Below are 27312 nucleotides of genomic sequence, written 5' to 3'. Positions count from 1 at the left end.
AAGCCACTGCTCCAAAACCGCCATAAAAAAAGCCAGACTGCAGTTTGCAAATGCACATGGGGACAAAGATCTTACTTTTTGGAGAAATGTTTTAACTGTTTGGCCATAATGACCACAGTTATGTTTGGAGGAAAAAGGGTGAGGCTTGCAAGCTGAAGAACACCAGCCCAACCATGAAGCATGGGGGTGGCAGCATCATGTTGTGGGGGTGCATTTCTGCAGGAGGGACTGGTGCACTTCACAAAATAGATGACGATCACGAGGAAGGAAAATTATGTGGATATATTGAAGCAACATCTCAAGACATCTGCCAGGAAGTTAAAGCTCAAATCACAAATGGGTCTTCCAAATGGACAAAGACCCCAAACATACCTCCAAAGTTGTGGCAAAATGGCTTAAGGACAACAAAGTCAAGGTACTGGAGTGGCCATAACAAAGCCCTGACCTCAATCCGATACAAAATTTGTGGGCAGAACTGAAAAAGCATGTGCAAGCAAAGAGGCCTACAAACCTGACTCAGTTACAACAGTTCTGTCAGGAGGAATGGGCCAAAATTCCAGCAACTTATTGTGAGAAGCTTGTGGAAGGCTACCCAAAAGTCTGAACCAAGTTAAACAATTTAAAGGCAATGCTACCAAATACTAACACATTGTATGTAAACTTCTGACCCACTGGGAATGTGATGAAAGAAATAAAAGCTGAAATAAATCATTCTCTCTACTATTATTCTGACATTTCACATACTTACAATAAAGTAACCCTGACCTAAGACAGGGAACGTTTTCTACGATTAAATGTCAGGAATTGTGAAAAACTGAGTTTAAATGTATTTGGCTAAGGTGTATGTAAACTTCTGACTTCAACTTATATATATATATATATATATATATATATATATATATATATATTTATTTATCTCCCCAATTTGGTATGCCAAATTCTCAATGCACTCAATGCACACCTCGTGGTGGCGTAGTGACTCGCCTCAATCCGGGTGGCGGAGGACAAATCTCAGTTGCCTCCGCATCTGAGACAGTCAACCCGCGCATCTTATCACATGACTTGTTGAGCATGTTACCGCGGAGAGACAGCACGTGTAGGTTTCACACTATTCTGCCATGTGAGGGGCGCATGCGCACGCAGCGTCCAGCAGTGAAAGTTTGGCGTCCTCGTGTTGATGTTTTTATATTAGTTTTAAAGGTTTCCACATGATTGAGTGCTCCTAGTTTTGCTAATTTAAGATGGATCTTTCCTATCTTGCCACTTTGTGGATTTTGTTTAATTTATTGCGTGCCTGCATTGTCAATGGAGCTGTCTACCTGGGTTGGACGCAGTAAACCAGAGATGAGCTGCTGCAATTGAACTTTGCGAGTTCAGCCCGCGTGACGAATACCACGCTACAGCTACCGGACTTAATTCTGAGAGATTCTCATTAAACCTCTAGAGGAGCAACGAGGGATAAGAAGAGGAAGTGGGGGTTGACTACGCTTAAGGAAACAACGGCTCACCCGGATTCCTCTGCCCTCGTTGATTATGGGGAACGTTCAGTTCCTGAGGAACAAATTGGATAAACTGCAGGGGTATGTCCGTTTTCAGAAGGACTTCAAAGGCTGCTGCGTCTTGGCTTTCACTGAGCACGATCAGGACACCGATCTGTTTATCGATGGTTTTGGAGCGCCATTTCGGCTGGATCGAAAAGCTGAAGTTACGAGGAAAAAACAAGGTGGTGGGGTATGTTTATATTTTAACATATGATACTGTACCTCTGTGACTGTCAGAGAATGCATTTGTACGTCAGATGTTGAACTTTTATCGGTATCGTCACGTCCTTTTTACCTGCCCCGAGAGTTTCCACAACTTATGACAATAGTGTACATCCACCCGAAGGCAAACGCCGCCTCTGCTTCCAGCACTATCTTCGATGTGGTGCAAAAACTGCAGTCGATTTCATCTGATGCACCAAACTTCAAACTGGGTGATATTAACCATGTGTCCCTGAAAAAAACACTTACAAATTTTTATCAGTACGTTTCCTGTCCAACTAGGCGGGATAAGACATTAGATCTTTGTTATGGGTCAGTAAAATAAGCTTATAAATCACTCCCACTACCTCCACTGGGCTCTGCGGATCATAACTGTGTGCATCTATTGCCCATATATAAAACAGTTTTAAGGAGAGAGAAAGTGCAGACAAAGGACAAAGATCTGGACTGATGAATCTGTGCTCTGTCTGCAGGAATGTTATGATTGCACGGACTGGAATATGTTTAAACAATCCTGCGGTGATGACTTGGACAAACTTGTTGATGTAACATGCTCATATGTTGCCTTCTGCAGGGACATGATCATTCCCTGTAAGCAAGTTAAAATTAACCCTAATAACAAACCATGGGTGACAAAATCCGTTAAGTCCAGCATACAGAAAAATAAACTTGTTTTTAAAGAGGGAACATCCTCTGATCTGCATATAGCTACTAAGGAGTTGAAAATAGAAATTTTAAAAGCAAAACAGAATTATAAATCTGAACTAGAGAACAAGATGGCTGCAAATAACCTTGGTCCAGCCTGGTCTAGCATGAAAACTATAACAGGCCTTCGGAATCCAAAGAATAGCAGACAGGTCACCCTGGATGGTTTCCAATTCGATCACTGAGCTTGCTAATGCTCTTAATTGTTTTTATAATCGTTTTACCACTTTTGATTTTTGTAATGAAATCCAGGAACTGAGGCACAAACTTGTGGATAATCAGCATTTTAATATAGACCAAAAGGATGTGGAAAAGGCTTTCATCTCAGTAAGAGTACATAAGAGCCATGGACCTGATAACATCAGTGGCTGTTTAATTAAGTCTTGTGCAAAAGAACTGAGCCCTGTATTCCACTACATTTTTAATACGTTTTTACAGGCACAGCATGTACCTAAGCTTTGGAAGGATGCTATGGTAGTCCCTGTTCCTAAATCAAGCTGCACTAAAACTCTTAATGATTTTAGACCAATTGCTCTGACATCAATTTTAATGAAAATCCTCGAAACACTAGTAAGGTCAGAAATCTTAAGGAAAACTGAGCATGCACTTGACCCCATGCAGTTTGCCTATAGGCCACACAGAGGAGTAGAGGATGCTACACTTACCTTGCTTGATTTATTTATGGGTCTTATGCTAGACTTCTATTTGTTGATTTTTCCTCTACTTTTAACTCAATTCAACCCCATATTTTAACCAGTAGGCTTTTAGAACAATTTGAATTGAGTAACAATATGGTGGGCTGGATTCTTGACTTTTTAACTAATAGGACACAAAGAGTGAAGGTAAATGGAACTCTTGTCTGACCAAATGTGCACTTCTACATATAACATGTATGTAGAGTAGGTGGGAAAATAGGACCATCTTAAAGTACGCGGATGACACTGTTATTGTCAGTCGGCTTCAGGACAATGAGACCAGTCATGGTCCGGTCATCGACAACTTTAAGTGGTGTGAGGAATCCTTACTTCAATTAAACTTAAAGACAAAATGATAATTGATTTTAGAAAACATGCTCACACACATGAAGTTACATCCATTAAGGGTCAGACAGTGGAATGTGTACAATCCTACAAATATCTTGGGACAATTATAGACTCAAAACTAAACTTTGAAGCAAATTGTGAAGCCATGTGTAAAAAGGGGCACCAGCATTTGTTTTGCTTAAGAAATTGTCCCATTTTCACACTGACAAAACTATGATGACCTTATTCTATCTTGCTTTTATTGAATCTATTTTATCCTTTTCTTTAGTGTCATGGTTCGGAAATCTATTCTTAAAGAACAAAATTTTTGAGTCAAATTGTCAAATGGTCTAGTAGGCTGATTGGGGAGTCACAGCTTAACCCGGCATCCCTGTATACCACACAGTTATGGGGGTTGGCTGGCTCGATATTAAATGATGACTCCCATCCCTTGCACAGTGAATTTCAGCTTCTTCCTTCTGGACGAAGATTTATAGTCCCAAAGTGCAGAACATAGCTGTATAAAAACAGCACTGTTCCGGCAGCTATTACTCAGTTGAATAAGTCCTAGCAACATTGCTAATATGATGATATAGATGCAATGTCTATTTTATTTTAACTATTTATATACTGTTTTTAAATGTTGATTGGAACATGGAGCACTTTTTATCATGTCATTTTTTATTTTTTATGTCGTACACTGTTTGTGTTGTTTTGTAAAAAAATGTGTCAAAATGTATGAACTCACCCACTGCAAACCAAATCTACCTACAGGTATAAATAAAGTAACCTGACCTGACTCTCTGCGGCATCCACACGCAACTCATCGCGCACCCCACCGAGAGCGAGAAACACATTATAGCGACCATGAGGAGGTTAGCCCATGTGACTCTACCCTATCTAGCAACCAGGCCAATTTGGTTGCTTAGAAGACCTGGCTGGAGTCACTCAGCACACCCTAGATTCGAAATCGTAACTCCAGGGGTGGCAATCAGCGTCTTTACTCGCTGAGCTACCCAGGCCCCCCATATATATTTAGTATTAAATTATTATAGACCAAAAGAGAAGCTTTTTCAATAATTGATTAATTTTTTACAACCCACAGTACCTAACATAAAGTAGTCACTTAGTAGCATGGGTCAAACAAATTCTAGGAATGAAATTCTTTATTTGCACTGACCCACAGGCTGTTGAGGAGCACCAAAATTCAGAGTGCTGGCTCCAGTGTTGAAACATCCAGTCCCAAATGTACTCACTGACCCCAGGGTGGAGCCTAGCTTGTTCTGATTGTTTCCAAACAATGACGTCTGCCCAGTTCCTACAGCTACATACATGGAAACATAATTGTAAGTTATGTTTTAATTATGACAAAACAAATGACAAAGAAATTCCACATTCTAAAACTTGTACCTCCCCCAAAGAATGTTCCCAATCCTGTTCCCAGGCCTGTTGCAGCAGTTTTGTTACCAAAAAGACTCCCACCAGTACCAGTTGCACCAAAGCCTTAAAAGACATGAACATGTACAGATGACAGTATATTTTAGGATGCTTAGAATGGAAAATATTAAAATTTCAAATCTGAGTGTAAAAGCTGTCCATCACCAACATCAAAGTTTTTAAATCATTTGACTACATCATATACTGGCAAGCTTTGACATCAAACAGGCAGAAGCAAATAAAGGGAGATAAGCTACATTTATTAATAGAAAGACTCACCAATGGTAGAGGTGTTTGTGTTAGTTCCTAGAGTGAGTGTAGGCTTATTTCCAAAGAGACCAGTGCCTGTGCCAAAGGGTGGTGCACTAGTGGTGGTGGTGCCAAAGCCAGCAGGCTTATTACCAAAAAGGTTCTGCAAAATAAAGAGGACAGGAGTCAAACCAAAGTAGGAAAAAAATGGTTCCTCATATTTGAATATGGTGAAATTGTCTCGCAATGGACTTCAAAAGAAAAATGTAGCTTCTCCAGAAATCACCTGTGTACCCACATTCCCAAAGCCGGCGTTAGGTTGACCAAAAAGTCCTGTGCCTGTGCCAAAGCCGGTGGCGGTACTTGTATTAGTGTTTCCAAAGAGTCCTCCAGCCTGTGAGGGAGCTGTGTTGCCAAACAGACCCTGAATAGTAAGAGATGATGGATTAAACACAGAATCGATAAGTTAACTGAACCTCGCTAGACAGAGCAGTTAAGAGGAACACTACAAGTTTGTAGTGTGCAGGATCCGATGTAGACATGTAGTACACCTGCTGGTACTCACCATGCTGCTGGTATTGGGCTGGCCCATGGTATTGGTGTTGCCAAAGGAGAAACCAGTGTTCTGGGTGGTGGTGGCAGAACCGAATGGTTTGAAGAGACTGGAACCTTGCTGCTGTTGTTGCTGCTGCGGCGGCTGGCCAAACAACCCTCCTGTGGTTGTGCTAAAGGCTCCTGTGCCTGTAGCGCAAACAGTTAACACAAAGCATAGGAAAAACAGTATACTTAAGTTTCATATCCTCCTAAGACCCAGCAATTCATTTTTGCCCTCTGTGAGGGACATGAGTCTGAGACTTCTAAGTCAAGCACAATTTATGCAATCTATTTGAGTCCTACAGTACTGTCAAGAGGACATCCTGGGCTTTCTAGTGATGCCACAGTTGTGGGGGTGTGGCTAACAGAGCACACAGACTTTTTCAAAATGGTGGCCATTGCAGCTTCCACATTTTATGGCAACAAGGGAGGTAAGTGATAAAAAAAATTCTCTCTTGCTAATAATCAAATTGTTTCTTCAATATGAGAATCCTGACTTCAATTTAGTAAGATTTCAGAAATGTACAGTAATTTTAACCCTTTCAAAACACAACTTTTATTCAATGTCCTTTGTAGTGGACACCAGAACTTACAAACTCCTGTTTTCCATTCTTGAGGAAGCAGAGGGCTGAGTGAGGCAGAAAGGATTTTACTCAGAATTGTGGAAGGGTATTCAGATTTAGAGCTGTCAAGTGATGAGGTAGAGGAGGGCCAGACAGTACAGCAGGAAGGTGAAAGCTCAGAGGCGGACATATCATCTTTTGAGGAGCCTAAGCAGGGACAAAGTGATGACACCCACCATCCATTATGGATGAGAAGCAATGTGTAAGCTAGGGCTCTTAAGTTTATTGGTATTACAATGTCTAGAAAGGGAAATGAGAGCCTTTTTAGTTGAATTTACACACACACACACACAGTACACAGTCAGTTAAAAGCTTGATTTGGCAAACTATTGACCTTGTTGATTTAAATCATTAATAATACACTTGCTAAAAGTGCATTAAACCATACCTCTCCTTCAATTAAGTTTCAAGCCTTTTGTGGAGGAGAACAACTTGCAAGTCAATGCTGGCCACAACCACCAAGACTGGAGGCCCTCTGATTACTTCAAACAGTACATAGACAGCCAGGTTTTTGAAAAAATGTCAGAGCACACAAACCAACAGGCGGTGCTCATCTCTGGAGGCAGCCTTAAAACCACTCCAGAGGAGCTGAAAACCTTCTTTGGCATATCTATGTACATGGCATGTCTCAGATACCCTAGGATCCGGATGTACTGGGCGGCAAAGACGAGGGTCCCAGTTATAGCCAATTCAATGAGTTGAGACAGATTCTTCAAGATTAGGCAGTCCATCAAAGTCACAAACGATCTTGATGTCTCTGATGAGGAGAAAAAGAATGATCCCCTCTGGAAGGTGAGACCTCTCTTAAACAGAGTGCAACACGGCTGCCTCAATCTGCCAAGACCGGGGAAGACCTGCGTTGATGAGCAGATGATTCCCTTCACAGGTCGGTGTACTGTATGACAGTTTGTGCCAAGGAAACCAATTCCCACAGGAATGAAAGTATTTGTGCTTGCCTGTCCCAATGGTTTGGTGCTGGATTTTGAAGTTTACAAGGGCCGGAATATGTTCACTGACCAGCAGCTGGGAACTGGAGGGAATGCAGTCACTCATATGGCACAGTTTCTTCCAAAAGGAACACATCTGTACTTGACAGGTATTTCACCTCTGTCAAAGTACTGGATATGCTGAAAGCAAATGGTCTCCTGGGAACAGGGACCATTATGAAAAATAGAATCCCTGCATTGTGCAAGTCAAAGATGTCAGATGACACCAAACTACAAAAACAAGAGGTGCATCCGAAATGGTTGTCAGAAACTCAGAGGTTGCAGTGACGAAGTGGCAGGACAATAAGGCAGTTCTGATGGCCTCCAGTGTCCAGGGAATAGAGCCCCAAAACAGCTGCCTGAGATGGTCAGTGAAAGAGAAGCACCATGTTACTGTGCCTAGACCTGCTGTTATGGCTGTGTACAACAAAAACATGGGTGGAGTTGATTTGTGCGACCGCATGATCAGATTTTACCCGATGTCAAGCCGCACAAGAAAATGGACCATCCGTACGGTCCTGCATTTCTTTGACCTGGCTGCCACAAACAGCTGGATCGAGTACAGGTCAGACCACCAGGTCTCTGGGAGACCAGAGAAGGAGAGACTGCAGTATTTTGACAACAAGCTGCTGCTGGCTGAAGAAATTATTGCTCAGGCACAGGGTGGTCGAGGTCAACAGGTTGACAAAGTGGCCAGTGATGATGATGAGATGAGCACTGATGATGAAGAATACATTCCAACAAAGAAGAGGAAGTCTGTTGAACCACAGCCCAATGACAATGTCAAAAAATATGGGGCGCTCCATTTGCCAAATGGTGGAGGCAGTACATGCATCACGGTGCAGGAGAGAAGGATGCAAATGGAAAACATACATAAAGTGTATTAAATATAACATGTTTTTGTGTGTTTCAAAAGACAAAAAACTGCTTCCTGTTGTACCATGCATGATCTGTTGTTAGGGCCATGTGTGACGTGACCTAACAACCCAGCTTTAGGTGACCATCAAATGTGCAGAATGCAATTTAATCAAAAAGCTCCACTATGAGATGTTATTTCTTAAAATGATGTTTTAGTGTTCAGATGTGTTTCCTTCATCTAACTGTTTTATGTTCATGAAAAGAAAATAAATTAACAGAAATCCACATGAAAATGAATACAATATCATTACATTCTGTGATCAAACAAGACCCGATGTCCACTACAAGGGACAGATGATAAAAAATAAATAACATTTTTGAATGATTTTTTTTTTTGCTGTAACAAGTTTAACCACAATACTTAAATTATCTAAATAAATTCTAAACATCGAAACCTTTTTTCTTCTGGGTCTCAGGGGGATATATTTTCTTGAAGTTCTACTTTCCATAAAAGATGACCTAAACAGCTGCTGTAAATCTAAACTGGGCGAGTTTTAAGGCTTTTATAGTTCAAAAGATGCAACAACTTACTGGTGCCAAAGGTGGTCTTGTTCTGGCCAAAGCTGAAGCCAGTGTTTGGAGCGGAAGAGCCAAAGAGTCCGGTACCAGTGCTGGGAGCGGCTGTGGCTGCCGCTCCAAAGAGACCACCTGTTCCAGCTGCCATGGGGTTGGAAGGCCCCTTCCTCCCTGCCTGGTAATCCTCAAATCTCAATTCCTTAGTGCAAGGAAAGAGTTATTGAGTTTTAAAAATATTTTCTCTAAAACTCATACACTAGCCTTATACATTTGTTGCACATTTTTGTCCTTGTTGTGACTGAGAACGTAACCTGTTTTGTTTGTGTTTGCCAGCTTAAGTAAATCAACAACTATCACAAAGTAAGAGTCCTTCTACCTCTAAGGATTTGTTCTCATATTCCTTCATGGCGGTGATGCACTGGTGTTTGGTGTTGATGCTTGCTGTCACACCAGACTTCACCATTGTGTCACTCCCAGTTGGTGGCTGTTTTGTACACAAAACAAAAGATTTTAATCAAACAGACCTTCTAAGAAAGACAGGTACCTCAGAAAAATGGAAGCCATTCATGCTGAAAACTTTAAGTATAAACATGTCTAAACCAACATTGAATTTGATTGTTGTGCCAGGTGGTGCAGCAGTGAAACTTGACGACCCAAACAAAGAGCCTGATGCTCCTCCAAAAGGGTTGGATGCTGTGTTGGTTGTCCCAAATAATCCACCACTACTGGTACTGGTACCAAAATCTGTAAAGAAATTCATACAGTAACTTAGGTCAGTTTTGTCCATGCTTATTTTTTTAATTCAAGATGCTTTTTTTTTTTTTTTTTTTTTTACAATAAATCAGTCAATTTATAACTACACTTACTGCCAAATGTGGCAGGTTTGTTGGCGCCAAATGCATTGTTCTGCTGGGAAAACAGTCCTCCACCTCCCGTGTTGGTGCTTCCAAAGAGGCTATTTGATGTACCACTGGTGGCACCAAACCCAAATCCACTACTGGTGGAAGATGTGACAGGCTGACTAAAAGTGTTTGAGCCAAAAAGGCCACCTAGAGAACAGACACAAACACATTCAAAGACAACTTACAACATTGAAGGCCAATAATTTCTTTAATTGGGTAGAATATCAGTGTTTATCATGAAACAGCACTTTCAAATCAATGATTCTAAATATAAAGTCTCCCCAGCAAGCCACTACATGCTCCAATCCACGATGATCTAATCCTTTGAGCGAATGTGATTCATTTGTCACCAGCTCAATGAATCTCAAGTTCAACTCCCTACTGAAATGACTCACTCAGCACAGCAGCAAACTTGAGTCACCGCCTATACAAATCAATCTTTTGTATACATGCGAGGAACAAACTATTCTTAGCTAATAAACCTGCAGTGCTGTAGATTTGCCCTGCTCAGTTCAATTCAGTGTTGTAACAATGTCAATGCGATCATGCATGTATATTTCGCTTCCAAAACTGAATAAGATGAACGCAACTACTAACGAGAGAATTTTCATTTTTGGGTGAACTATCCCTTTATCTAATGTTAACAAATGGAACCTTATTGTAAAGTGTTACCTTTACATCATATCTCTATCAAAATAGCTTCCTTTTTGTTCTGCAGAAGAAAGTCACACGAGTTTGTGACGGCATAAAGCTGAAGTATAATTTGGTCAGATGCACAGGCTAGGTGACCGTGTAAAGGATGCGTAACACAAATTTCATCATCAGCAGAGTGCTCGAGCACTGAACACATGCACCCTGCTTTTTCTAACCATGCGTACTCTGAAGGTGCAGAATGTGCATGTGCCTGAAATAAGTTGCACTAATTTGTGGGTCCACAAGGTGGCTTTGCTGTCATGAAAAAGCGTTAGTAGTAATCGCCACTAAACAACAGATGAAGGCGGAAAAAACAACAGTGAATGTGCACGTGAGGAGGTCAGGAGATACCTGCATTTCATAACTCAAGCCTGAAGGACTATAAAAACATCTTTAAGGGTCTAAACTCCTTAAGAGAAATAGTCCAGTCTCTCTTAGCAGTCATAGTGTGCATGCGGCAACCACCTGTGTACGCGTTCAGTCAAACGAAGTACACTTTAAAAGGTTAGCGTTCGACTGAATGCAGACGCTAAGCGTTCGCATAAATAAAGTATAATTTGGGCTTTACAGCTCAACTTGACTCTGCTCACTTTTTGGGGGTTTTCCACTGTGGATAGTACCTGGTACTTTTTTTATTACCACTTCGGTCGAGGTTCCAAGCAATCCGAGCCGATACTAAATGTGACGTCAAAACCCTGCAGATCACTGAATGGTCAGAGAGAATCGTCACTACCAACGTCACTGGATTTGCGACACGGGACATCAACCCGCTAGTTTTAAAGTTAGCAACAGCGACAGCTGTATCATTTGTTCACACGACTTTCAAATTGTAAAAAGAAATGGCTTTGCGCAAAACCACGCCGTGGTCAATAAACAAGGTGCAGACATTCCTCTCGTTAGCGATGAACGAAACGAAAATGTCTTTCAGGAAGTGTCTCAGCTTTTGGCCGCAAACGGCTACCACCGGACCTACCAACAGTGTAGGGAAAAGTTAAAAAAAAAAAAACTTAAGTGACTACAGAACCATCAAGGACCACAACAGCCGGAGTGGTTCAAACAGAAGAAAGTGGAAGTGGTTCGACCAAATGGACGCTGTGGCAATAGTCCGGCGAGCAATGGGAGGGAGAGTGCCCTGGACTCGGTGATGCTGGAGTCCACGATGGAGGATGGTATGTTTTGTTACGTTAACTCTATATTCTGCTTGAACGCTTCACTTTATTTAGCTGACCAGCTACTGGAAAGCTTGCTTCTAAAACAACCAGGCAAAATTACCATGCAACAACTGCTTTATACAGCACAATGTGCTAGTAGCTAACAACTAGCGGTTGTGTTATTGTTTATGGTCAGTAATGTTTGTGTCGCGTTGAAGATGAGGTCACGGCAGTAGAGTCGGCGCAACTATGACGATCAGCCTATAATCCCACCCACGTTGAGGCGGCACTAAACTGCAGTGGAAAAGTGCCATTAGCTAGATGTATTGCTGGCTTCTATGGCTGCAGGGCGCTGTTTGCCTGCTTATTTCAAATCTGGCAACCCGAGGTGTCGAAATATTATTGGGAAATGGCCAGTGGGCGGGATCATACAGGCCAAAACACAATCAGAAATTCCGGCCCAACATTTCAAATTAGAATATACTGGCTGTAGCATTGTTTTCGGAGAAGCCAGTATTTCAACTTAGCATGTTTCCTAAATCTCTGATAAAATATTATGATAATTTTATGCTTTAGTACAGTAAATATATTACATATTGCACCTTTAAGGGTGAGTAAATGAGCCATTTTGAACCAGAAATATAGAACAAGGTTTACTGCATAAGATACAGTCAGTAAACAATTTGTCTGGTGTTAAAATTATATTCTATACAAAGCATAATAAATTAAGACCAGTGTCTTAAAAAATAAAATCCTGAGGCGATAAATTCTATTAGATATTATTTGATATTCTTCATAAATCCAGCACTCAGAGTGACAGTATTTGCAGAAAACAACAGAATACCAGGTTTATTCTGAGTGGTGCCAAATAGTCCTCCTCCTGTGTTGTTTGTTGTACCAAATGCTGAAGAACCAAAGCCACCTGTTGTTCCAAACCCAGTATCTGAGGATGAAAGGTTGCACAAAATTTTCACTCCACTGTACACGATTAATTCTTGGTAATCTCATTCATATACACACAAAGCAGCTCGTCATATTTAACTTACTTTGCTGCCCAAATGTCGAAGAAGCCCCAAATCCTCCAGTCCCTCCCCCAAAGGGTGCTCCAAAAGATTTGTTGAACATCTTGCACTGCTAAAGAGCCTGCATGTGTCTACACATGAGAGAGCAAAATACACTTCAGTTAATGCTGTGCATCATTTGGGATCATTGCAAATCATAAATCCATTTATTGATACACTAGCGGCCAAAAGTTTGGATTAATGTACAGATTTTGCTGTTTCAAAAGGAAACTGGTACTTTAATTCACCAAGTGGCTTTCAACTGATCACAAAGTATAATCAGGGCATCTCTGATGTTAAAAACAGCACCATCACTATTTGAAAAAAAAGTCATTTTTGATCAAATCTAGACAGGCCCCATTTCCAGCAGCCATCACTCCAACACCTTATCCTTGATCATGCTAAATTGCTAATTTGGTACTAGAAAGTCACTTGCCATTATAACACAGTTAGAAAAAAAAAAAAAAAAAAAAAAGCTATTTGGTTCATTAAATGAAGCTTAACATTGTCTTTGTGTTTGTTTTTGAGTTGCCGCAGTATGCAATAGACTGGCATGTCTTAAGGTCAATATTAGGTCAAAAATGCCAAAAAAAGAAACAGCTTTGTCTAGAAACTCATCAGTCAATCATTGTTTTGAGGAATGAAGGCTATACAATGCTTGAAATTGAAAAAAAAAAAAAAAAAAAAACCTGAAGATTTAATACAAAAGGTGTACACTACAGTCTTCAAAGACAAAGGACAACTGGTTCTAACAAGTACAGAAAGAGATGTGGAAGGCCAAGATGTACAACTAAACAAGAGGATAAGTACATCAGAGTCTCTAGTTTGAGAAATAGATGCCTCACATGTCCTCAGCTGACAGCTTCATTGAATTCTACCCGCTCAACACCAGTTTCATGTACAACAGTAAAGAGAAGACTCAGGGGTGCAGGCCTTATGGGAAGAATTGCAAAGAAAAAGCCACTTTTGAAACAGAAAATCAAAAAGAAATGGTTAGAGTGGGCAAAGAAACAGACAATGGACAACAGATAATTGGAAAAGAGTGTTATGGATCTTAAATCTCTGGTGTTATGGTACATGAGAAGTGACCGACAACACAACCACAGTATCTGGACAAACTGACAGCTAGAATGCCAAGGATCTGCAAAGCTGTCATTGCTGTATGTGCAGGATTTTTTTATGAGAACTCTTTGAAGTAGTTTAAGTTTTTTTCAAATTGTAATAGTAATTTTTCACATTAATAATGTTCTGCTACACATTGTGGTCAGTTGAATGCCACTTTTGTGAATAAAAGTACCAATTTCTTTCCATAGGAGCAAAATCTGTACATTATTCCAAACTTTTGGCTGCCAGTGTACATTCAAAAATATTTGAGGAGTCAACCCATTTAATGTTCTCATTACTTTTTTTAACCTGAAATAGAAAGTTTATTTCCATACATTTCCTTAAAGCTACTGAAATTTGTCTTGTTATTTGTTACTATAGGCTTTATACAAGTTATTAAAATCCTCAAGAAAAATGTATCGTGTTATAGTGCCACAGTCTAGCTGGACACTATATCCAACTAAACAAAAACAATTTAACTAACGTGAGAAATCTAACCGCAACCGTAAACGGGTTCCAAAACAAAGTGAAACGTGACAGCACAAACTTGAACTTGTAGCATGACAGTTATATTCTCATGTTGTAGACACTGTCGAATAATTTACATATTGTTGTTCTGGATAATAATGACATGATGTTTGAAAGCAATGCTGGGCGCCAGAGCTGTGCAGTACCACGTATTGGATTTAAGGCCTGTGTGAAGGTGCTGTGGGGTTTGGCGTGTTTTTATTATTATTAACTGGTTGCTGCTTGCCAAGATGACTCATTACGTAAACATGTATTTTGGTGTGATCCGGATTAAATTTGAGAGAGCCAGCCTGAACAGGCAACTGGGAAGCAACACATGAAGGGCCACAAAATAACAAACGTAGCCATCATGTGCTAAAATCAAAGTTACTATTTTATAAACAAATACTTAACATTTAAAACACGTTTCATTTTTAAATGACCTATAGAGAAATATAAATAGCATATGACCCAAACTTTTGCTTTCAAATTCACATGGCTCGATAAAATGCTAACCAGATAGCAATCGGTTTCAACGCATTAAAGCTAACAAACTGTTTTACTTAATCTTACCGTTTATTCTGCAGCGTTTCCTTTCCCAAACGTCCGGTAAACAGTTCTTCACTCGAACGACTCGGTTTCTATGGCCAACTTGAGTCCGTTGCTGTCGGTTTTGGACATTAACTATCTGACTTTACGACTCTGCTCAATGTTGATGGAGGGAAACAACGTAGCTAGCTAACGGATGGCAACCTGCGTCATATTTAGACATTCTGATGTCATCACGTACGACGTGATAATTTTTTTTTTTTTTCCGCTTTGGCGCACGAGGCTGTGTCTCGTTTGGAAGGATGCGTCCTCCGGAGGTCGCATTTGTCGGCCGCATACGTCATCGAGGCTGTCTCATTTCGTTTATTTGTTTTGTTATTTTTTTATTGGGAATGCAAAAAAGGTTAACAATTGTATAAATGTAAGTGAATATACATAAAAGGCATTGAAAAATAGAAATAAATAAATAAATAAATAAATAAATAAATAAGAAAAAAAAATGAAAATGAAACGAGACAGCCTCGATGACGTATGCGGCCGACAAATGCGACCTCCGGAGGACGCATCCTTCCAAACGAGAGACAGCCTGAGGCACAGGGTAGGTAGCTGTGTTCGCAATGACATACTAGTACTACACTGACTTACTATTTCTGCCATATGGTAAAAATAGTATTAGTATGACAGTATGCGATTCCCAAATTAGTGTTGTTTTATATAAAAAACTGTTCAAACCTTCAAACGAAGGAAATTATTTGTTTTGGGGATCCCCAGTATTTTTTTATGATTTTATTTTGAATTTTGAAACAGGACAGGGTTTATAACGCAACATAATATAAACACGTGACTAACTGAAATTAAAAAAAAATAAAAAAAAGCACATGAATAAAGTTCCACATATAAAATAACAACACCACATAAAACACTCAGTTATCTTTCCAAAGAGTCAATAATTATTTTCAATAAAAGAGATGTTTTGATCGCTTTCTTGTTTGAAGTGGAACACAGGGAGTCATAAAATAATTCTAAATCAAAACAGAAAAGCCTAATTTTGGGTTTTGTAATGGTACCCTTGCATTTGTGTATATGAAAACACCTTTAAATCATCCATCTCATCTAATCCAGTATCCCAGCTTAAAAATAATAGCCTTAACTAATTGAGTGATGGCTATTATTTACACAAAATAACTTATATAAAAGTAATATTAATTTTATAAGGTTTATTTTTTATGGCTTGATTATAATAGCCAAAGTAAAAAAGCGTTTATATAAAGGCCTATATATAATTCTTTCCAGAAGTCCTTTACATAAGGATGTGTCCACTCGTGCTCTCCAGTAAAATAAAGTACTTGACCAAAGTTTAATGTGAATTTGGACCGCAGCTGTACATTGGCATTGTTCACAAAGCCATATGTTCTGGATCAACCTGGAAATCTTCAGTATATATCTACAAAATGTCCTTTTAGTTTGAAAGAGAGATGTTTTATATAGTGTTTCAAATTTATTTGAATAATAATGCTTATGAGATTTTATTACAGGACTATTAGTAGGCCTAACTACTGCTCCTCTTCAAAAGCTTTCTTGATGTGAATCTGTTAATTTAGTTTCTAAATGTTAACATTTGTGTGTCTTTAGTCTGATTTAATGTTTTAAAGAGCAAAACAGTGTGTGATGTTTGTATTGCTACACATATTCAAAAAATATATGAGTTCTTCAAATTTTTAAGAACTATGATGTCAGTTATTGTGTTTATGACACAGCCTTTAGAAAGAGAAGATATCCGAGATGCAGAAACAGCATTGTGTGTTTTGTGGTGAACAACAGAGAGATATGCAATGTTTGCTTGAATATATGAATGTAGAGAAATTATTGTAAAAAATTATAACATTCCATGGTCAGTTTTGAGGGACCAATACTGGATTAAAAGAACGTTCTGGGTTCAATACAATTAAGCTCAATTGATAGCATAATGTTGATTACCACAAAAAAAAATTTATTTAGACTTGTCCCTCATTTATTTAAAAGTGCAGTTATGCATGTTATCTTGGACTTACACCTAGGGTGCTGTATGAAGCATAATTAAAACACAAAAGTTTTCAGTTACTGTAGAAATTGTAGAAATTCGCAGTCAGCCATGATTAATTTAAGCCACATTTGAAGGTGTCCAATAACAGGGCAGCTACTGACATTAATCAAGCAGTATTTGGCTGGTCATGTGATCCTAATATGGCAGCCCCCATGAGGGGACCCTCTACATGTAGAATAAAACGTCTTTTATAAGGTCATTGAGATGACTGGATTCTTCATCTCATGTGAGTGCTCATGATTTATTGCATATAGGCTATGTTACAAAATTACAATTCATTTCTTAAGGTGTATAATTTTTTTAATGAGGGAAAAATGACCGAGTGCACCTTTAAAAAAGAAGAAGCTACAATTGTGGTTAAATGGACAGTTCACCCAAAATTGAAAATTGTCTCATCATTTACTCAACCTTATGCTATGTCAGATGTATTTGAATTTCTGTCTTTTGCAGAACACAAATGAAGATTTTTAGAAGAATATCTCAGCTCTGTATATCCTTACAATACAAGTAAATGGTGGCCAGAAATTTGAAGGTCCAAAGAAGGACATATGATATGTGTGGGTGAGAAACAGATATATAAGTCCTTTTTTACTGTAAATCTGCACTTTCACTTTCACTTCCACATTCTGGTGTGGAAGTGACTTTCACTTTCATATTCAGCCACCTACTAGTCAGGGCTGGTCAAAGGCGGTGATGTATAATAATAAAAAAGGACTTAAATATTGATCTGTTTCTCACCCTTGCCATCATTCACTTGCATTTTATGGACCTACAGAGCTGAGATATTCTTTTAAAAATCTTAATTTGTGTTCTGCAGAAGAAAGAAAGTCATACACATCTGGGATGGCATGTGGGTGATTAAATAATGCGAGAATTTTCATTTTTGCGTGAACTATCCCTTTCAGACACTTACAATGGAAGTGAACGGGGCCAGTTCATAAACTAGAATACACACAAAATATAAACATTATAGGTGTTATAATGATTTTAGTATGATAAAATTGCCTACTAACCTTATCTATGTGGAGTTATAGAGATTTTATCACACTCAAATCATGTTATCACGTATACTGTTCACATCTTGAGGCTATACTTTTGAAACAGTGTCTATTTTTATATATATGGAAAGGCAGCTTTCATTTCCATTGTAAGTGCATAGCTGTAACCATAATTTTATTTTATTTTATTTTTGTAGGGAGAAGTCGAAAATATTTTCTGTGATAACTACAATTATGCTACAAAGGCTTTTGATTATATTTAACCTGAAACATTACTTTACAATTTATGAATTGAGGATGTAAGTTCTATATTAGGCCTATAGAGTGCAGCAATGAGCGGATCCCGTTCAGCTGTCGAATACCAGAAGAAGAGGGAGAAATACGTCATAGCGCGATCCGTATATAAGCCACATGGCGAACGTGCGGACGTCCTTTCTGGTCTGCTCTCTGTGTTATGTAGTGGCGTAAAAAACAAAAAAATAATAATTTCGGGTGGAACAAAAACAGTTAAGATGGACGCTTTTGATAATGAAAGAAGCCGTTACTGGCTCATTGTTTGTTATTCTAGATGTCTTAAGGAGGGTATGTGTTCTGTAACTTGAATAAAGTGAAGTGTAACCACGTGGTCAGATGAACTACTCAAAGGTAAGCAACCAGCTAACTACTAAAAACTAATCTATTTGTGCGTTGTAACTTGTCTTCACGTTTTAATCCAGTGCATTTATTTGTCAATTATTTATGAACGATTTCAAAATGGGCCTATTAATCTTTTTAAAGGTGTTTCTGTGAAGGTGACTGTCTGCTCTTTGAGCAAATGTGATGTATTTGAAGGGTAAGTTCTTGCAATCTTCAGTGATCTAAATTATCCCATTGCTGTTCTGTGTCTCTGAAAAGTCGGTTATTTTAAAAGTACTTGAATTGTGCTCCACAGAGTCCACGTTGCATTTTGTCCCCTATTAAGTGACCGAATGCTGTCTAGAAATGCAGGTAATGGACCCAGTTTTCCTTCATCTAATAATAAGAATTTCCACAATGTGTTATGATGAAACTCAAACTGAAAATAGCTGGAATTACCGTCAGATGGTTCAGTGGTGATGATCGGTTTTCTGAGCACACTAAATTACCATAAAGTAACATGCTGCATTTTATGATCTGTTACTTAAACGAGTTTGTCTGTTTTCCCAGGTCTTTTTTTAAGGGCGTCACCCATTGAGTTTGGTGAGTTCTACAGGAATATTGGTTTATTTGAGAGATTGTCCAAGTTCATTACTATGATGAAACCTAAACTGATTATAGCTGGAATTACCGGCAGATTGAACAGTGGTGATTAACGGTTTTCTGACCTGAACAAGAACATCTTTAGGTTTGTTAATTATGGCCTGCAAATGACTAGTTTGTATACTTCCTTCCCCACCAGATTTATACCATGGAAACTGGTACCTAAACCATCCTCTTGAGCTGTGGAGTCATCTGCCTTTCAGATTTAACTTCCTCTCTGTGTCCTCTTAAGGATTTGGTACTTTTGTTTTTTGTTTTGGTGTATTTGTATGTGCATTTGTGAAACATTTCTCAAAACCCAATTAAAGTTCTAATTTAATTAAATGCTTGTCACATTTCTCTGTCCATGTTCTGTGTGGGATTTTTAAGTGATTGGTTTACATAACTTTAATTTACTCCCCTTTGTTTCTCCAAACCCCTATGACTGCTATGCAACACAATGTTGGGCAGCCATTTTGCCTCTCAGTATTTACTTTCATTTTGGGGGAGGTAAAAATTACACAATGAATGTAAGTGGTGACTGAGGCTGTCATTCTAGTTAATGGAAGTCACCGGTTTGGAACATGATGGTGACTAAATGGGGAGGCTCTACACCAACTCCGTTAACCAAATAAACGGTAATATCTGAAGTCATTGGAATATGGGTGATGGTAGTAAGCAATTGTAAAACTGAGACCAGTGGGAGTCACACCAGAGCAGTGTGTTCTGACCCTGTTCCTAGAGGACCCAAACATTGAAGATTCCATAAAATAAGAAAAATGGGTGTGTCAGAAGGGAGACATGTAGTGTTGGGGAAAAACTACTCTAAAGCAACGTAACCAAGAAGTTGTGCCATGATTGTCAACATTTTCATTTATTAACACAACATTCTGTACATTTAAATTTACAAGAAAATAACATGGTAAACAAATCTTTCCAAAAAATGTGCCCATAAGCCATTCATGTGTTCATAAACATTTAGGCACAAGCATTCCAATTAATTGCCTTGACTAAACCCTTACATCCTGTCTTAGGTCAACACAACGTGCATAAGGGGTGGCGAGATATCTATAGCTCAACTCCAAATTACTTTCCTAGTCTAACTCTTTTTCAACATACGGCTTTGCAGCAGAACGGGCAAGCTGCCGGGCCAGGTACCGGTCCCTGGCTGAATTTACAGTCTGTTCACTGCTGCGTTTTGCAAATTTATTGGGTTCCTGGTTTGTGTGACTTGTATCTTCAGCTTCCACAGCCTTTTCTTTCTCCTTATCACGGTCACTCTTCTCTCTTGTTTTTTCTTCATCCCTGTTTTTCCTTTTGTTGTCCATTTTATAGCTATCTCTGTCCTTGAGTCTGTCCCACTCCATCTTTTGTTCTCCTTTCTGATCCCGTTCCCTGTCTTTCGGGCTGTTTTCCTGTTTGTCTCCCATCTCTTGTTCTCCTTTCTGATCATGTTCCCTGTCTTTTGGGCTTTTTTCCTGACTGTCTCGCTCTTGTTCTCCTTTTCGGTCCTGTACTGTCTCTTTAGGACTGCTTTCTCTTCTGTCTCTTTTACCATGTCTATCTTCCTTATCTCTCTCCCTTTCCCTTCTGTCTCGGCCTCTGTCCTCTTCTCTCTCCCTATTTCGTTCCCTGTCTCTTCTGCAGTTCCTGTCCTCTTTTTGGTGACTGTGCTTGTCTTCTCTCTCTCTGTCTACTCATTCTCCCTGTCTCTTTACCTTTCCCGTGACTCCTTTCTTTGGCCTCTTTTCGTTCCCTGTCTCGCTCATCCTCGTTGTCTGAAAGGGGAGACTTTTGTCTATAGTGCCGTTTTGAGTGGTTGCTTTTTGTAGCGGCCTTGGTGAACTTTGCATTTTTGTCACTCTGGTCCTCATCACTGTGGGATTCAGCCTCATTCTCTCTTTGTTTTGTGGGGGATTCTGGAGTTGGTGACCTCTCTGCTGCTGCAGAGCCTGTATCTTTCTCCTCTCTAAAAAAACAAAAAGTTGATCATTAATCATTTTATCAGGTCTACATGAGTGTCTCAAAATTAAATGAATAAAAAGGCATATATGCAAACAAGAAAATGTCTCGCATTTATTTATTTTTTATTAATTTCCAGAAAAATCCCTTTAAGGTAAGTCAGTTCAGTTGGTCGTGCCTAAAAAGTAACCATCTGGATGCCAAAAGTTCCACGAGACTAGCATGCGACGTTCTCGCACTGTGTTTGTTTATTTATTTGGAGTCCCAGAGAAACTATAAACCTACCCCTAACCTTAGTAACAGCAAATGTGACTAGTGTGAGATTTTGGCACATGGATGGTTACGTTCTGGACACAGCCAGTTCAGTCTGTGGCCATCTTGGTAACGCCCCCATCTTTTTTTCTATGTAGGTAATAGGCATACAAGCAGGGTCTGAAATTAATGGGGGCTTGTGGTAAAAATGCTACTGAAACAGACAAAAATGTAACAGAAATTCAAAATGTAGAGCCAAAAACATGTCCCCATAATGAGCTTCCTCTAAACATAAATTGAAATTTTACATAAAAGGATGACATTGTTTATGCGTCATAAAGGCTTCAGACCCAGTGGGCAAATGTTAATAAAAACATAATAAAAATAATTTCTGACTCCGCATACAAATGCAGCTCCAAATCTATTTGCTATACAGTGTGTGTGTGTGTATATATATATATATATATATATATATATACACACACACACACACACACACAGATCAGCCACAACATTAAAACCACCTGCCTAATATTATGTAGGTCCCCTTTGTGCCACCAAAACAGCACCAACCTGCATCTCAGAATAGCATTCTGAGATACTATTCTTCTCACCACAATTCTACAGAGCGGTTATCTGAGTTACCATAGACTTTGTCAGTTCGAACCAGTCTGGCCATTCTCTTTTGACCTCTCTCATCAACAAGGCATTTCTGTCCACAGAACTGCTGCTCACTGGATTTTTTTTTTTTTTGTGGCACCATTCAGAGTAAATTCTAAAGATTGCTGGTGCCAGATGGGCTGGTTTGAGTATTTCTGTAACTGCTGATCTCCTGGGATTTTCACACACAGCAGTCACTAGAATTTACTTCGAATGGCGCAAAAGTTGCAAATGGTGGAGTTATGGGGCTTTTCCACTGCACGGTACAGCTCGACTTGACTCTGCTTGCTTTTTGAGGGTTTTCCACTGTGGATAGTACCTGGTACCTGGTACTTTTTTTATTACCACTTCGGTCGAGGTTCCAAGCGAGCCGAGTCGATACTAAATGTGATGTCAGATCACTGATTGGTCAGAGAGACTCGTCATTACCAGCGTCACTGGATTTGCGACGTATGACTTCAACCCTCTAGTTTTAAAGTTAGCAACAGCGACAGCAGTATCATTTGTTCACGCGACTTTCGAATTGTAAAAAGAAATGGCTGTGCGCAAAACCACGCCGTGGTCAATAAACGAGGTGCAGACGTTACTCTCGTTAGCGACAAACGAAACGACGCTAAATGAAAAAGTCTTTCAGTAAGTGTCTCAGCTGTTGGCCGCACATGGCTACCACCGGACCTACCAACAGTGTAGGGAAAAGTAAAAAAAACTTAAAAGTGACTACAGAATCATCAAGGACCACAACAGCCAGAGTGGTTCAAACAGAAGAAAGTGGAAGTGGTTCGACCAAATGGACGCTATCTATAACGGCGAGCAATGGGAGGGAGAGTGCCCTGGACTCTGCGTTGTTGGAGTCCACGATGGAGGATGGTACGTTTTGTTACATTAACTCTATATTCTGCTTGAAAGCTTCACTTTATTTAGCTGACCAGCTACTGGAAAGCTTGCTTCTAAAACAACCAGGCAAAATCACCATGCAACAACTGCTTTATGCAGCACAATGTGCTAGTAGCTAACAGCTAGCGGTCGTGTTATTGTTTATGGTCAGTAATGTTTGTGTCACGTTTAAGATGATGTCACGGCAGTAGAGGTGGCGCAACTATGACGATCAGCCTATAATCCCACCCATGTTGAGACAGCACTAAACTGCAGTGGAAAAGCAAGCTCAGAAAAGTAAAGCGAGCAGAGTCGAGTTGAACTGTAACGTGCAGTGGAAAAGTGCCTTTATATGAATATCTGAAGGCAAACATGGCCAGTTTGTTTCCTAATATCTAATATTATTCTAACAGAATTTAACTAAAAATGATAATGTTTAGTATAAAAACCCTATATTTTGCATATAACAGTGTTGTTGCTTTTGTCCTCGTAAGTGGTGGTTCGACTGTTGAGCTGTCTAGCTGTTTTTCTTCCATAGTGCTTTAAAGAGAAAAAAAAAATAACTCAAAGTGCAGCACAGTTTTATGCAGAATTCTAGTAGAATTCAAATGTGTAACTTAAGTTTTGTCGTCTTCGCCGCGAGTGATCCCACTCTGCGCTCTCTTGTCTCTGGAGCATAAATATCAGGAAGCCTGCTGCACTTGCGTGCGTTTATGTGCTCCAGAGCTAGTGACCGCAACACTCACATGAAACACAGATGCGTATGTCAGATGAAAAGCAAATTTAGCGCTTATGAAGTAATGTACATACGATGAATGTCATTGAATTTGCTGAATTTCACTGAAATGTTCAATGCCAGAAAACCCATCCATGTGTCTTCAATTCTCTCAGTCCCACGTGGAGCCCTGCCCACTGATAGATACGCACACGCTGTGCACATGGATATTTACATACTGCGATATACATGATATAGCAAAATCTCTATAGATTGACACTTTATATCATTGCAACACTATACATCGTCATATCGCTCAGCCCTACATCTAAATTGAATGTAGCCTCCAATGTATGCCTCACCTTAGTGCAGAACGATCAGGCACTGCCTCCTCTCCAACTGTCTGATTGAGAAGATGTCTATAAAATCCACTGAGATCCTTCTGCTTCTTCACATCCAAGGCAGCTAAAAGTAAAAAATACATTTATCAGTAATGTTCTGTTTAATATTAAAGGAATATTCCAGGTTCAATACAAGTTAAGCTCAATCAGCAGCACTTGTGGTGAAATATTGATTACCACAAAAATTTATTTTGACTTGCCCATCCTTTTCTTTAAAAAAAGCAAAAATCTGGGTTACAGTGAGGCACTTACAATGGAGGTGAAACGGGGGCCAATTTTTGAAGGTAAAAATACTCACTTTTCAAAAGTATAGCCACAAGACATAACTAATATGCATATAAACATGGTTTTAGTGTGATAAAATCACTTACTAACCTTTTCTGTAGAAATTTATAGCCAATTTTACAACTTGTCAACAAACCCTAAAATGACGATTTAAACAACTTTACAGCTCAAACAATACATGAGTTTTATCAAAAGAATTAATGCAGGTGCTTTTATAAAATTATAAGCTTCACATTTCTGTTTAAACCCTCCAAAAAGTGGCCACATTCACTTTCATTGTAAGTGCCTCGCAGTAACCTCGATGTTTTTAAATTCATGTTTGTGTTAATCAACATTATGCCACAAATGCTGTCGATTGAGCTTAACTTGTATTGAACCCAGAACATTCCTTTGATAACAACAATGCATTGCATTTCAAGACCTCACCTTCCAAATCTGCTTCTCTCCTTTCTCTTTCCAACTCCTCCTGTCTTTCTTTAAGCTTCTGTCGATATGCTGAAGTGACAAAAGCCTCTTTATCTGCAAACTTCTCGCCCTCCGCTTCTCTCTCCTTCTGGATCTTCCTCTCGTCTCGTCGCTCTTGTTCCTTTTTCCTCTCCTCCACTGCTCGGATCAGCTGGTTTATGTACTTGGGCTAAAAGAATAAGAAAATTGTTAATGTTAAAATTGTTGTAATGCCCAATAAACAATGAGAATAAAGATGCTCAAATGCTATTAAAAGAAAAATCTAAATATCTTGGCAAAGCACAGCACTCAAATATAATAGCTATATAAATACTAGACTTACACTGTAAATTATTCTAACATTTACACTGGTTTCTTTGTACTGAATGGATAAAGAATTTTCCTTCATTTTAAAGTACTTTGCGTTCTGTGCCACCAAGCATTTTCTTATTGCTCTCCAGTCTCTGCTTCTGTATATCATCGTATACACTGTCATAGTCATACACAGTGCTGTCCTCCTCAAGTGCTTTTTGCATCTCAAGACGGGTCTGAATAAAGAAACATACAAACAACATAGTTATCAACCCCATAAACCTTGTAACTGTGCATGTATGTTCTTTGCCTACCCCGTCTTCCATCCCCACCTGCTTCATCATCTTCTTTTTGACTGCCTCCTTCTGCAAGCTCTCCCCAACAGAGGTCTAGGATATAACCAACTGTATTATGTTACAATGTTGTGCAGGTTTGATTTAACTACAGACAAAGAGACAACCACATTAATAGATGTCACCTCATCATCAGAATCATCTCCAAACACAGAAGGACGGATGACAGGGGCTGATTTTGATGTTCTCTTCTGGGGCAAAATGAGCCCATACCTGAAATTAATATAGGAAAACACGAGTACTTCTAAGTATCATATTGTTACCATGAATTTTTTAATGCTGCTTCAGCTCAACATGCTGTGGGTTGTACAGTTAATCAAGACCTGGTTTCATATTTTTCTGTTTTTATCCAGGTAATACATGTAAAATGCAACATGTGTAGGCCTGTACAATGTTATTATTTGTTGCAGCTTATGCGTTTTGGGGATAGCAGCATTAGCCTGGGAGTTCGGACAATTTTTGACTAGACCAATTCTTATCAAGACACTATTTATCAATGTACAAACACGGCCATTACTTCATATCAGCCGTTAGGAGAAATATATTTATGCATTTTTAAACCATATATTGTCTATGTGTATGAATTACAGTATATTAGCATGAGACTACTTACTGTTTACCGGAGGTCGCCATCTTGTTTTGATGACTCGCAGATTCGATAATTTTACATCAAACAAAAGTAAGATTAAGAATAGAACTGAAAGGCAAAAAAAAAAAAAAAAATTGTATATATATCAATTGTATATATATCTTTTTTTTTTTTTTTGCCTTTCAGTTCTATTCTTAATCTTACTAATGTATATATTGTATTAACGTTTAAAATTGACCGCACTAATAATACATTGTTGTGAAAGTGTCGTATGTGAATCGGCAATTGTCCGGGAATAATAATAATTTACACCCGAAAATGGTAAGATTTCTGTTGAGAGTGTCTGTAAAGCGTTAATGAAGCTAAATGTATGAAAACTGTAAGTATACCTTTACGTGGATTAAATTAATTTTAACACAAATAAAAAGCAATTTATGAGTTTAAACTGGAGCGCCATAAGTGGAAATATATATATATATATTGAACAGTTATCGCATATTGTTAATAATTATAGTTGGAAATACCTTTTCATCACAATATGATACATTTTATGCATTTACATTTTTTAATACAATTTCATTTTATGATGATCATGAAGCATCAATGGTCATGGAATGAAACGACATGGCTGAAACGGGTCAACGCAAACGCTGATTGCACGTGCTGCAACTAGATGGCGACAAACCTTATAGTATTGCCACAAATCTGTAGTTTAAAAGCACCACACCCAGATCAAATGCAGTGTGTCATCCTTTTTGTAAAAAGGAGGCAAGCATTTTATTTATTTTATCTTGCAGAACAGACAAAACTATTAGAATTATAGGAATCTTATAGATATCATGTTTTGACACAGTTTTTTTTGCCCTGGTATGTGTGACAAATTATATGTGCCAAACAGTCTATTGCAAAGTTGCTCCACTTTCTAGTGGTTTGTTTTGTATGGCTTATGATGGGTTAGGCAAGTATGCACATTGATATTGATACAAGGAATTTTTTAAGAGGTCTTGGTCCAAGGCATTGTGGATTATGTGAATAAAAAAATTTAAAAAAATGATTTTATGCTTATTTTTTATGTAGTGTAAATGTTACACAGCTATGTAGGCTCTATCTGAAAACGTAGGCAGCTGGCTTGCTGCCTAATTAGTTAACGACTTATCCAACAGCATTTTTTAATGCATGGAAGGAATACTTAAAGAAACTGGTCTCAGAACAGTTTGAAAAGCACCATATTTTCATCCTACCTCTGTATACAGCCTCCAAAGGCAGCATTTTGCAGTTTTCAGATGCATACATCCTTTTCTTGTGCCTCAGAATTGAACCCAAACTTTGATATACGTGTCATAATCAT

General features: G+C 38.9%; 1 protein-coding gene, 1 long non-coding RNA gene, 2 other non-coding genes and 1 pseudogene across 7 annotated transcripts in view; 3 read left to right on the top strand and 2 right to left on the bottom strand.

Moving 5' to 3' along the window:
- LOC127431348 (nuclear pore complex protein Nup98-Nup96-like) overlaps nt 1–14979 on the bottom strand; it is a 43291-nt gene extending 28312 nt beyond the window's left edge. For 2 of the 4 annotated variants that reach the window (XM_051681762.1, XM_051681765.1), the window contains exons 1-13: nt 14805–14979; nt 12606–12712; nt 12404–12502; nt 9680–9862; nt 9418–9557; nt 9190–9297; nt 8829–9012; nt 6364–6540; nt 5742–5917; nt 5463–5600; nt 5207–5339; nt 4901–4993; nt 4671–4814 (exon numbers count right to left, since the gene is read on the bottom strand). In XM_051681762.1, coding sequence (XP_051537722.1) covers nt 4671–4814; nt 4901–4993; nt 5207–5339; nt 5463–5600; nt 5742–5917; nt 6364–6540; nt 8829–9012; nt 9190–9297; nt 9418–9557; nt 9680–9862; nt 12404–12502; nt 12606–12684 — 1654 coding nt within the window. In that variant the 5' untranslated portion in view covers nt 12685–12712; nt 14805–14979. The remainder of the gene's footprint in view (nt 1–4670; nt 4815–4900; nt 4994–5206; nt 5340–5462; nt 5601–5741; nt 5918–6363; nt 6541–8828; nt 9013–9189; nt 9298–9417; nt 9558–9679; nt 9863–12403; nt 12503–12605; nt 12713–14804) is intronic. The other 2 variants (XM_051681763.1, XM_051681764.1) reach the window with 2 other exon arrangements.
- Nucleotides 14980–18272: 3293 nt separating this feature from the next.
- LOC127431362 (uncharacterized) lies at nt 18273–19463 on the top strand. Its single transcript, XR_007895581.1, has 5 exons — nt 18273–18506; nt 18639–18693; nt 18793–18848; nt 19047–19079; nt 19279–19463. It is a non-coding gene; the product is annotated as an uncharacterized LOC127431362 (long non-coding RNA).
- LOC127431387 (small nucleolar RNA SNORD65) lies at nt 18899–18973 on the top strand. The gene has a single exon (XR_007895590.1). It is a non-coding gene; the product is annotated as a small nucleolar RNA SNORD65 (small nucleolar RNA).
- Nucleotides 19131–19205, top strand: LOC127431388 (small nucleolar RNA SNORD65). The gene has a single exon (XR_007895591.1). It is a non-coding gene; the product is annotated as a small nucleolar RNA SNORD65 (small nucleolar RNA).
- Nucleotides 19464–19976: 513 nt separating the features above from the next.
- Nucleotides 19977–26020, bottom strand: LOC127431354 (nuclear speckle splicing regulatory protein 1-like; annotated as a pseudogene).
- Between the last annotated feature and the right edge of the window lie 1292 nt (nt 26021–27312).

Source organism: Myxocyprinus asiaticus, chromosome 40 (assembly GCF_019703515.2).
Source record: "Myxocyprinus asiaticus isolate MX2 ecotype Aquarium Trade chromosome 40, UBuf_Myxa_2, whole genome shotgun sequence".
NCBI lineage: Eukaryota > Metazoa > Chordata > Actinopteri > Cypriniformes > Catostomidae > Myxocyprinus > Myxocyprinus asiaticus.
This window is presented reverse-complemented; position numbering and strand designations above follow the sequence as displayed.